Source organism: Equus przewalskii, unplaced genomic scaffold (assembly GCF_037783145.1).
Source record: "Equus przewalskii isolate Varuska unplaced genomic scaffold, EquPr2 ChrUn-13, whole genome shotgun sequence".
Taxonomy (NCBI): Eukaryota; Metazoa; Chordata; class Mammalia; order Perissodactyla; family Equidae; genus Equus; species Equus przewalskii.
Window position 1 is genome coordinate 6,711,709 of NW_027228750.1, and position 12,251 is coordinate 6,723,959.

At 52.4% G+C, this 12,251-nt stretch overlaps 1 protein-coding gene across 5 annotated transcripts; it reads right to left on the reverse strand.

The window, feature by feature from the left end:
* Window positions 1-1,308: 1,308 nt before the first annotated feature.
* TAFA3 (TAFA chemokine like family member 3) lies at window positions 1,309-11,243 on the reverse strand. 5 transcript variants are annotated; one of them, XR_011536784.1, is made up of 8 exons: window positions 10,999-11,227; window positions 9,559-9,616; window positions 7,938-8,053; window positions 7,112-7,261; window positions 6,047-6,171; window positions 5,528-5,618; window positions 5,230-5,375; window positions 4,550-4,889 (listed from the first exon to the last, which is right to left on the reverse strand). XR_011536784.1 is itself a non-coding variant. In XM_070607969.1 (7 exons), the coding sequence occupies exons 2-7, from the start codon at window positions 10,188-10,190 to the stop codon at window positions 4,878-4,880; spliced, it is 717 nt and encodes a 238-aa protein (XP_070464070.1). In that variant the 5' UTR covers window positions 10,191-10,543; window positions 10,855-11,243; the 3' UTR covers window positions 4,550-4,877. The 5 variants fall into 5 exon arrangements, 3 of the variants coding, with proteins under 3 accessions (XP_008531168.1, XP_070464071.1, XP_070464070.1); XR_011536783.1 differs by lacking the exon at window positions 10,999-11,227 and adding an exon at window positions 10,851-10,989 and having other exon boundaries at window positions 9,559-9,612; XM_070607969.1 differs by lacking the exons at window positions 5,230-5,375; window positions 5,528-5,618 and adding an exon at window positions 9,935-10,543 and having other exon boundaries at window positions 10,855-11,243.
* Window positions 11,244-12,251: the final 1,008 nt, after the last annotated feature.

A 12,251-nucleotide genomic window follows, 5' to 3' on the forward strand; every position in this document is an offset into this window, starting at 1 on the left:
CCTCTCCAGATGAATCTTCATTACCACATGCCTTTCAACCTGAACTCTTAGCCCTCTCTTACACAGTCCGGAGGTGGGTAATGGTCTAATGACCATCCTTTTACAAATCTGTAGAGTCTACTGTCTTGATTTAGAATGTTGGGGTAGTTGAGAATTGCTGATACTCTTCTTTTCCTGACCTTTAGGGCCTGTGCTCAAATTTTGAGATGGGAAGAGTCCCATTAACATACTGTTACTAAATAAAGAGCCTAGCACAGTGCTTGGCACATGGTAGACATTCGCTAACAGAAGTGATGGTGTATTGCCAATTACTCAGCATGTAGATCAATCCAGCGTTTGAAAATGGTTGGAATCCTCTTCCTCTAAGACAGACTGAAGGGGAGTTTGTACCCTCATGTAAGGCTTGAAAGGCAGTTGCCTGGTCCTCCTTATGCCCAGTCTACGTGTCTATTCCAAATACAATGTTTACAGCCATCTAAGTCCAGTAGCATCTGCACCCAAGCACACACTCGGACCCACATTCAGTGACAAATCACAAGCCCAAGGAAGTCAGGAACCAGCTTGGCTGCTCACACTGCGGGAAGGGAGAAATGAGCCCTCCCCTGTTCTGAAGTCCCATCTCAGCCACAGCAGGTGGAGCGAGAACGTGCTGCTGTGTGCTGGGCTACGTGCAGCCAGCGTGCCCTGGACTGACGTACTGACGTCTGTCTTGATTAGTCAGTCTCTGCGCTGAACTAGTTTTTATATAGTTTGAATATCATCCTTGCTGTGGGCATAGAGATACTCAAATCCACGGATGCACAGAAACACCAGCAGCATACGTGTATACACCATTACATCTTCATACAGGGGTGCACATGCAGTCACTTTCCTTAAGTTTAAAAGAAGTTACGTGAACTTGGAAAATATGAACTGAGCTGATCTGGGGTGTGACAACATGTTAGGGAAACACTGATGTATGTGTTTCAAGTCTTTCTCTTGGCCTCTGTCTTAGTCTTTAGGTCTTCATTTCTTTGGTTGTTAGATCTCACAGGCAGCACTGGAAAGGATTAAAGAGGACACAAGCATATCCTCCAAAAAAAACTCCCAAACCCAGAAATACAACATAGAGTCATCATTTTCTAGATTGTAAGGGTGTACTGAGAAAGGTTCAATAAACACACTAGGGCAGGGGTTGGTAAAAGTTTTTTATCAAGGGTCTGATAGTAAATGTTTTAGGCCTTGTGGACCATATGGTCTCTTTGCAAACTCAGTTCTGCTGTCATAGCAGAAAAGTAGTCATAGACAATAATAAACAAATGAGCATAGTTATGTTCCAATAAAACTTTATTTACAAAAACAGTCAATGGGCCAGATTTGGCCCATGGGCTGTAGTTTGCAGACCCCCACCGTAGGGTCTAAAGAGCCCAGAAGCCATCAAGACTGGCTTCACAGGTCTTCCAAAGGTTGATAGGCGCTCCATTCTGTCTCCTGCAGGAAGGACAAAAATCAACTGTGTTGGATGCGGCACCAGTTTTAATTATTTCGTGCTGTGCTGTGGTGTTTTGATGTTCTTCTTAATGAGTGATCTCAATTCCTGCTTTTTGTCTCTACTTCCCTCTTTCTGTGTATATATTTCTAAATGCTTCCCATTCTTCTTCGTTCTGTCCCCTTGCACTGACAGGGTGGGTGATTTTGGAATGAGAATCTTTCACATTCATCCGTGCTAAAATCCTGGCTTCTTTTCAGGCTCCCTGTCTTTACTGGAGTAAAGAGGCAGTGTGCAGTGATGTAAAGAGCACTTGTCTGGATCACTGGGCAGGACACGCTACCAGTTTACTGTGCGACTCTGAGCAAATTACCTAATCTCTCTGAGCCTCCCTTTCCTCATCTATCAAATGAGAGAGTTGGCGAACTGATCTCTAAAATCCCTTCTAGCTCTAAGCTTGTAATTTTAAGAAGCTGCAGCCTCAACTCTAGGAACTGTCTGGGGCCATTAATTAGGATGTCACTCACAGACCTTAATGAAACTGCCAGGAGGTCACAGAAATTAGCCACACAATCTCCTGTAGTTGGCAACCTTCCTGAGGCCTCCACAGCTGAGGAGGTGGGGATAGCAGCTAACTTCAGGAATCTGAGATGGCATCCTACTAAGGGGGGAAAGGAAGACAAATGTCTCCAGGACCCCTATGCTCCAGGGAGATTAATTTGCATTCCTAAACTGCACTGAAGCAGCTATAAATGTGCACAGAGGTTGACTTGGTTGGAAAGAGGACCCTAGGTAGCTGGTGTTGGGAGGTGGGATACTTTCCCTTCTCTGCCACCCCTCGCCCTGTGGGACTCTTCTGGCCATATAAGGGACACCTCTCAGAGCCCACCAAATACATATACGAATAGGTCAGGAGGAAACAGAGGCTTTGAGGGATTAAAAAAATGCATTAGCAAATCCCAGCATGTGCCAAAGGAAGGAGGTCTTCTCTGGAAGCAGAGATGAGGGAGGTCAGGGAAGCAGGATGTCAGCTGGGCAGGGCTGGCGCTGGTTGGCAGCCTGGGGGAATTCGTACAGCATCATCCCCATTCTGTCAGGCTCATCCCCCAGCTCAAAGCCCTGAGGCTTGTGGATGCAGCAGACAGACAGGCAGAGGGCTGGAGCCCTCTCCCCTCCTCCGGGACAGTCACAAGGCGGGTGGGGAGGGAGTGGAAAAGCCCACAGCCTGGCCTCCAGGAGAGCAGGCTCTTATTGTCTGACTGCTAAAGCTGTCTCATTCGTAGCCTAAATAATTCACTCACCAATCTCTCAAGGAGCATTAGAAGAAAAACAGAACCCGACCCAGCCCTCACGCTCAGGTTGCCACTGCACTGAAGGCAGGCTAGGAAGCTGGGAGGCAGTCCCCAGCTGCAGACACTGCCGGTCTGCAAAGAGTCATTGGGGCTGACAACCTTCCAAGAATGGCCTGGGGCCTGCTTTTGTACAGCCCTCGAGCTAAGAATAATTTTTACATTCTTAAAAAGTTTTTTTTTTTAAAACAAAACAAACAACAACAACAAAAGATGCCAAAGAGACCATATGTGGCCTGCAAAACCTAAAATATTTACTATCTGGCCCTTTGCAGAAAAAGTTTACCAACCCCTTAATCAATTCCCCAGCCTTGAAGGAGGTGATGAAAATCTTTGACCTAATCTCCGACGACCCCACTACCTGCAGAGATTTAAAGTTTCAGAGTTCTGATATTTACAGTCTAGTGAGAAGGTGGCATCATTGTTCACCCCATTACCAAAAACAAAACAAAACAAAAACAAGAAGATAAACCCTGGAGTGGGGTGAACAGTCTTGATTCTACCACATGGTGAGGGAGGGAGAGAAGGGAGAGGCTGAGACTCAGACTCAATCCCTTGTCTCATTCACCTTCTCTGAGGGTCAGACTTCAGCCCTGTCCAGGTCGATCTCTACTGAGAGCCCTCCCCTCAAGGCCCCCACCACACCCTGAAATCCCAGTGATCCCAGCTGATCCCAGCAGTCACTGAGGCTGTCATTCTCTTCCTGATGAGATATCCAAGTAGCCCGCGTCTCTGAGTCCCTGAAGCCCGTGTGTCAGCCTGACTGTCCCAGCCCTCAGTCTGAGACAGAGGCTCCATCCAGCCCAGCAGGGGATCCCCTCCCGCCCAGCATGGCCTTTGAAGGGAGAGGACTCTGATCAGCCCTGGACCCCACTCAGACCCCCTCTTGGAGCCAGAGCCTCTAAGAGTTACAGCCTAAGGACTCCAGAAGAGACGGGCAGAGGTGGGCAATGGGGCTGCCAGCTCAGAGTGCCCCAGACATAACTGGGCTGAGTGACCTCTGGGCTGTCATGGGTATGTTTGGAATTTTAGGGGCTGAGGGCAGAGCGGCGATCCAATGGCCCTGCATCCTGGTGTGTATTCTGGATTATTTCAGATAGGAGAACAGTGAGCTAGGGTAAAATGCCTGCCCTAGCCTCTCTCAAGAAAAATGTTTCTGCTGTCCAGCCAGTTCTTTGCAGGTTCCTGTTCTTGAGATGAAAACAACACATGGAACGTCCAGGCTGGAGTCCCAGCACCCAGGCTAACGGAAAGGGCAGCAGTCCTAGAGACTTGGGAGCCCACGCTGTAAGACCTTGAGCAAGTCACCTCACCTCTCCAGGACTCAGTTTCCTCATCTTTGAAAAGAAGCAAATAAACAAAAACCTGAGGAGCTTGTATGGGGGTGATTTTAAGGTCCTGTCCATCCCCTACCCAACGAGTAGCCCAAACCAGGCCATGCCTCTGCAGAAGCTTTGCTGGGAAGTTGTGTGGCTTCATCTCTGCTTTCCTTCCCCAGATCAAGCCAGTCCCATCCAAACGAGATCCAGCTGGTCTGGCATAAGGGGAGCAGGTTTTCCTTCAGTATGTCAGCTGCTTTTGGGGTCTTTGGACTGATGTGAGGAAGGGAAGTGGTAGGGAGAGAATGTGACCTTTGTCTCTGTGCCCTGTGGCCAGGGGGTGGCTGAAGAGCTGTGGGAGTCTCAGCCCCATGCCCCCAACACGCCCACAGCATATGGCCCAGAAGCCACAGTCTGATACCACACGCTTTAATCTAACTTATCTAAATTGTCTTTTGTCAACTCTCCAACTTGACTGGACATTCCTCGAGGGCAGGAATTGTATCTTGACCTTCTTCTGTGTGCCCCGGCAGAGCACAGCACAACACTAGGTATGTGGCTGGAGATCTGTCCACCTCTGCTGAGCAGCTTAACTGAAACGCCCCTGGAAGAGGGATGCTGCATTTGGCAGGGCCGCGTGTCCACGTAAGAGAATCTCCATATTTGCTGGCTGATAACCGGATACCATTCTTCAGTCTGTGGCTCAGTCAGGCTGTCCTGTCCAGGCCATGACCCCAAGAGCTATCGTGTGACCTAGCAAGCAAGTAATGGAGGAAGGTTAGAGAAGGGAAGGCCTATCCCATCCCAGCATGCCCAAGACTCCCCAGGACATGCAGGCCACGGAGAGGCCGCTGCTGCCCATCCCCTCCCCGTGCAGCAGTCCAGACTGGGAAAATGTGGCCGGGGGGGGAGGGGGTCCCTTGCAGACATAAACCAGGTGCGCCTCACACTGTTTGCTGCAGAAGAGCCATCCAAAGGGCCAGCACAGTGCTACAAACCCAAACCTATCACATGGTGGCAAATGCCACAAGATCTGTGGTGGGTCTCACTCTCTTCTAGTCTCCCATATCCTCAGAATGGCTGTCTCCCTCACCTGCCTGCAGACAGGAAGCTCTACTTTATATGCAGCCATACTTTTTCTTGCTGTAGTTCCCTCTGTTCCGTGCTCTAGGAGAATTCCGCTCTCTTCAGAACCCCGAGGGCCACCTTCCCTTCTCTGTTTTTCTGTTTGCTCCTTTGCTGTGTGCGGTGGTGGGGAGGGAAGGCAGAGGTAGAGTTTTGGCTTGCCCCACAGTGTCACTCATGTGTACAAATGGCGATGACACAGCGATGCAACTGATTAACCGTGATACACGTGGAATTGCTAACGAGTTTGATAAAATTTTAATTACCCTTGTTCTGCAGGGCAGGCAGCAAACCATGAAAATAATAATCCTCTCGGGTGCTGTCACGGCAGTTGGACTAGAGGAAGGCAGGTGTGAGCTGTAGGAAGTTAATAATCATGGGAGTGTGGGAGTGGGGCCTGTGTAGGGGAGGAGGGCAGAGTGGCTACTGTAGAGATTGGCCACTGAATTATCTAGATAATTTCCTCAACTCTCTACTTTGTTCTTATAGACCTGACATTTTCTGGGAGGCAAACTTGCTCTAGGCAGAGGAAGAAACCAAAGCACATGGAGCATCAGGAATTTGCCCATAAGGACATAGAGAATTTCAAATCCAGAGGCCCTAACTTGGGTCCCCAGAGTTAGGACAAACTCGGCGGGACTGTCCGGGGATGTGCTCACACGGTTTGCAGATCTCATTGGACACTGACATCCTAGACCCTCAAGGCTCTTGTGCCCCCTTTCCCACCTTTAGCAGCTTAGGTGAAGGGGGAACAGTGGGGGGATGCAGTGTCCATCCTTGGATACCTTGGTGGTTTTGACTTTGTGTCCGCTGCTGCAGCTCCATCCCGAAAGGTCTGGAAGCACTTTACATTCTTCCCCCGGCAGGCAGGGCTCCATCTGACACCACCACTTCTGCAGGACAATGGAGGCTGTGGGAGCAGGAGGCAGTGAGGCAGCTCTAAGCCCCCTGCAAGTGCAGCATGCAGTCCAGGGGGTCTATGTAGAATGAAGTGCACCTTTGCACACACCCCGGGCTTTGAGCCCTGCATTTTCCCCTTGTCTTTCCCCTACTTGGGCTGCCCAGAGAGGCAGGACTCAGGCTAAGGCCTGAACACACAACCGCATCAACTTCAATCCCAGTGACAGCGACACCTCATCAAAGACAGCACAGGGGGAAGGCAGGGGAAGTCGTCTCTAAGGCAACCCGTGAATTGAGCCACCACATCATTAGCAGAGAGGCACAGTCTTCAACATGCTCCCTAGGTGTACGTGAACAAGTCTGCGAGCTGTTTGGAGGGGTCTACAGACCAAGAGTGCCAAGCAGGCGTGCATGTGAGCACAAGCGGGCATGCTTACAGTGCCACCATGAGCATGAGCAAATGAGCATGGGTGGCGCCGTGGGAAAGGGGGTGGGTATGAAGGCATGCACGTGTGAGCAATACACATGTGCCCATGAGAGAGGAGGGTAAAGTCTGCTGGAGAATGAGAGGAGGGCACGTGTAAGAGGCCTGGGAAGGAGCAGTAGGTGAGGAATTCCATGTCTGGAGAAGTGACAGAGAAGTGAGTGTACGGCAATGAGTCTGACGGGAGGTGTGACAGGATGTGTGTGAGGGAATGCGTCTGTGCATGTGCCAGGCAGTGGGCGTGGATGAGGGAAGGCGAGCGCATACCAGGGCCCTTCCTTATCTGTGAAACGGGGATGGTCACAGCTGCCCTCTCCCCTGCAGAAGTTACCCCATCATTTGAGACTCTGAGCACAGAAGCCCTGGGATGGGTATGAAATTGTATCCCCAGCAGATGGTGAGGCCTAGACGCATCTTCTTATCTCTCTGATCAGGCCCTCCTCCCGGGTCCTGGCCTCTCACTCACCGTCCACACAGGAGGGCTTTGCCCGCGTGGTGCCAGCCACCTGGCCAGAAAAGCAAGAGCATTTCACAGTCTGGGAGCGCTCTTCGATGTGGTTCCGGTTGCAGCAGCGATGAGCAGCAATCACCTCACAGGTGCCCTGCTTCACGAGGACTGAAGGCGCCAGCGCAGGATCAGGTTCCCAGCCCAGGCCTGCAACCCTGCCTGCCTCCCGCCCTCCCTGGATGTTCTCAAACCCCTCCTCCCAGCTTAGGGGAGGGGTGTTTAAGAGATTTTCAATTGCAGGGGAGGAGGAGACAGATGAAATCTCTCTGCCGCTTCACAATGTTCCTGTCCTTCCTTCCTCCCCAGGGAGGCCACACTCATCACCTATTGGCAGAGCCTGGCCCTTGGGCAGAAGAAAGATGGAGTCCCACACCAACCCCCACCTCCCCTGCTTCCTCTGGGTGAGGGCAAGGGCCCCGGGGGCTTACAATGCGTGGGGAGGATCATCCGCTTACACAGGCTTTAGCCATCCCAGAAGGAAAACCACAGAATTAGGCCAGGATGCTAGACTTAAGCCCCCACCCTCAGGCCTCTCTCCCTGCAGAACACCTTCCAGCCTGGAAGGGAAGGTGAGCAATGGGTCTGCCCATGCCTTCTCCAGGCTGGGAGAGCAGAGTGGGCAGAGTTTTCTGGGTGAAGAACAAAAGAGGAGGCAGAACCTTTAGAATCTGTGGATTTCAATCCATCTTGGAGATCTGCCTGCTGTGGAACGGGGCTGGGTGGTGTCCAGCTCTCCAGGCATCCTGGGAAACCCCCTCCCCAGGCCCCACCACCTCCTTCAAACCTGTGGGAGCTGGAGGCTGCAAGGAAGCAGAGGCCAGGAGGGTCCACAGCCAAGCCAAGCAAAGTGCCAGCAGCCAGCCGCCAGTGCTCCAGTTCTGCGCAGCCCTGTCATGCATCCTGCAGAGAGAGTGACACCTGCTAGACTCCAGGCAGGTTTCCCCCCAGTGCCCAGCTCTAGCACCTCTGTGCCAGGCATGCTGGGAGGCACAGAGGTGGCTGGGATGCACACCTTATCCCCAGGCAGTCTCAGCCCGGCACACTCTCTATGGAAAGTGGTGAGGGCCACAGTAGAAAGGGAGCAGGAAGGGAGACTGTCCTGCTGGGAGAAGCATGGAAAGCTTTATGGAGGAAGTGACATTGAAGAAGGGTCTTAAACAACGAACCAGATACGGTCCCATGAAGGGCTGTGACACGAGGTGAACAATAAGGCTGACACCTAGTTTTTGAGCACTTCACAAATATGCTCTTGAAGACTTCCCAACTGAACTACAAAGGAGGATTATGTGTACCCACTTTACAGATGAGCAGACTGATACTCAAAGAGCCTGGACACGACCTAAACAACCATCATAAAGGACTGGCTAAACACACTGTGGAGCATCTGTACAAATGCAGCCCCAACTAGGCAGCTGTAAAAAGGAGGAAAGGCTTCATGTACTGAGGCATGCAACGATGTCCAACAATAACCCACTATTAAGGGGAAAAAAGCAAAGTGCAGGGTGCTGTGCATAAATTGTGTAAAAGGGGAGCCAGCCCCGTGGCCGAGTAGTTAAGTTCGTGTGCTCTGCTTCAGCAACCCGGGGTTTCGCCAGTTCGAATCCTGGGCACGGACATGGCACTGTTCATCAGGCCATGCTGAGGCAGCATCCCACATGCCACAACTAGAAGGACCTACAACTATGTACAGGAGGGCTTTGGGGAGAAAAAGGAAAAATAAAATCTTTAAAAAAAAAATGTGTAAAAGGAAGGGATTATATGTTGCTCAAATATGCATAAGCTAGCTCTGGAAAATATTTAAAAAAAGAACTAATACAATTGATTGCCACCAAGAAGGGGAATGGTTGGCTGGGAGACAGAGGTAGAAGGGAGATTTATTTTTCTCCTTATTGTTCTTTCACTTTTTGGGTTTTGAACCGTGGGCAGGTAATAGCAATTCAATTTAAACAAATTTAAATTTGAAAAGGAAGAAATGAAACAAGGCTAATGGAAGTCAAATGACTTGCCCAAGGCCAGGCAGCACGTGGGTGGCAGAGCCCAGAAGCCTGCTCTAGTCCCACTGCATCACCTTGCTTCTGCTCTCTTCCTCATTCCTTCTACTCCTCCATCGTTGATAGTTTAGGCTTTCCAGATCTGTTGCAGAGGGTGGGCTAGAAATGGAGGGAATCCCAGGAAAGCAGAGCCACAGAGCGGCAGGGAGCTGTCCAGGCATAGAAGGTGCCTGGACCACCCCGTCTGCTGCACTGCTGACCCCTTGGGGCATCGCTGGGCTCCTTCAGGTGCCAGCACAGTGCTGGGAACACCAGAGGCCAAACCAAATGCCAGGACCCTGATGCTCCCCTGGATAGGATGCCGGATCACTCTCCCTCCTTCAACTCTCCCTCTTCAACTGCCTCCTCACTCACCTTTTTTGGGATCTTTCAGCTTCTGTCTGTTCATCCACTGGCCTCAGACTCGCTCTACCTAGACAAGTAGGAAAGATTCTTAAGAGGTTGTATAAAGGACGGAGGGAGCCCATGGTCCTGCAGGGGGTGAACGGGGTCTGGGTGAAGTCAAGCGGGTGTGCTGGGCACTGAAGTAGAACCCAATTGTGAAGCTGTTCCCCAAGATGCCAGGGCAGGGGGCAGAGCCTTCCTCTGCCCTGGGAATTCACAGGGGTCCTTGCAGATTCTGGCAACATGTAGGGTAGGGAACATGAGAAGAGTGGCCTGAGGGAGTCTCTCTGTCCCCAGAGTGAAGCGGGGCTGACGGTAGGAGGTGTCTAAGAATCAACATTCTCACCTCCCTGGCCTTGGGAGGGAGCTGAAGGCCAGGGAAGGGTTCCTGAGCAGAATCTGACAGAACGCTGCTGGAAGAGGCCCCTGAGGTCCTGAATCCTCTCTGCCTCCTCCTCCTCTCCCCGTCGCACCTGCTTCCTGGACTCATATGGAGCTGGCTCAGCTCCGCCGCCTTCGCCCCATTCCCACTCCTGAAGGCTAGAAGGGGGGTCCTCCAGGTCTCTGAGCCTCAGAGGCCACAGCCCCAAGGGCTTCTCCATTTCTCCCTACGACCTCTCCTCCCTCCCTCAGCCTGCAAAGGGAGGTGGAACTGAGGCAGGTAGGATGGTGGGGCCCAGGAAGGACGGGGAGCCCTGTGTCCCAGCTCCCCCAAGTAAGAGCCTAGAGAGGACCATGGGGGCAGATGGAGGAAATGGTGCCAGCACCCCAGGAAAGGGTGTACTCTATGGGCCCTTCTAGATGTACCTCTTTCCTGAGTAGGTGTCTCCTCTCCCTGTCCATATCACAACCTTCATTTTGATACTTACAAACGCAGCTTTGTTTTCTTTCTGGTGGTCCCCATCCCATTTCTCTCTGAGCTGCCACACCCTCCAATCCAGCTCTCTCATCTCTCCTGTGAACCCCAAGACCCAAAAGACTGGGGGTGGCCATTTGAGCTGGGTTCTCTGGCATTCTATTCCCTCCCTCAGAGACAGCTGGAGAAGGAAGCTTCTGGGATTTGTTCTGGGGCTTCCACACTCCTGCCTCAGTTTCCCAGGCCGTTTTCCCCAAACCCCAATCCAGGTTATGTTGAGGCTGACTTAGCAGTCTGCTAGCAGCCTCGGGTTGCGAATGGAATCCACAAGCCCTCTTAACCTTTCCCTACCTTCCCCTCCCCCAAGGCCCACTCCCTCCACGTTCTGAGCCCCCACGCCTGAGACCTACCCGGCCCACGGCGGTGTCACCGGTTCCACCGCCAGCCTGAGGTTCCCCCGGCCTCGAAGCCCGGGACCAAGACTCGGAAAGGCAGACTTCGCGCTGGAGCGGCCAGCTCGGGTGCTGTCTAATCCGGAGCCCTGTCCCCCTTACCAAGTTGCTGTGTCCCCGAGGCAGCGGGGCTCTGGCCAAACCGGGATCATGGTCATGCCTGATCCCGCTCCGGGCCCGTCGGCGCTGCAGAGCTCAGCCGGGGTCCCTCCGAGGCTCGGGCCGGCAGGTGGGGAGCGCTCATCTGCCGCCGCCTCCTTCTCGCCGGGGCCGCCCTCGCTTCACCAGCCCCGCGCGGGCCCCGCCGCCGCCACCCGCGGAGCGCTTGGCCGGCCGGGGGGAGACGCAGCGGCCCCTGGCGGCCGAGGCGAGACGAAGGCAGAGAGACCCGCGGCCCCCGCGGTCCCGCCCGGTTGGACTTCTTCGCGGTGCAGGCTCGGGTAACTCCGTGAGGGCCCTCAAAACTCTCGAGGTCTTGGGGATTCTGGGGACTAGGGGACGAGGGGACGGGGCGGGGGGGGGGCGGTGCGCTGAGCGCGAGGAGTGATTGCTCAGACCCTCATGGGTTTTGAGCCTTGAAGATTCTAGACTGCACTGTCCAATACTGTAGCCACTAACCGTATGTGGTTAAATTAAAATGTAAATTAAATAAAGTTAAAAAATTAAATGTCTCATTCGCACTCATCACATTTCAAGTGCTCAATAGCCACATGGAGCTAGGGACTACTGTATTGGGCAGAAAAGATATAGAATATTCCAATTATTTGCACAAAATTCTAGTCTACAACGCTCGTCTAGATTGATATGTTAACCCTCCGCTGTTAAAATCGAGGCGGGAATAGCAAGTATCTCTACCCCAGGAGTGGCGTCCTCAGGGACAGGAAGGCCCAGGGGAGGTATGAGGGTAGAGGCGGGCAGGCAGGAGGGCTACCATAGGCTTGTGAGTGGTCCCTATGAATGGTGGGTGTGACCCCCAGCTTAGGAACCAAACTCTGAGACCCACTTTTTAATCAAAAAAAATGCCACATAATTGCAATTTTATAATTCTTTTACAGGGTAAGATTTTAGATGTGACAGTATTAGACAAATGGGAGAAGGAGGTGGTCTGTGAATTTGTCTCAAAGTGAGGGACATTCCGTATGGTTTAAGAGGGCTTTGTAGTTGGAGTAATGGGGAGGAGAGAGGCAATGGGAAGAAGCCCGTTTCTGGGCCCTGAGCCACTGCGTGTGGCCGGGGATAAGGGGACCCGTCTTGAGGATGCCCAATCCCCAGTTCTAGCTGAGGCCTTATGCCCCCCCCCGCAGGGCCAGCCAGAGCAGAGAGTCTCAGTTCTGAGCAGAGCATCTCACAAGTCT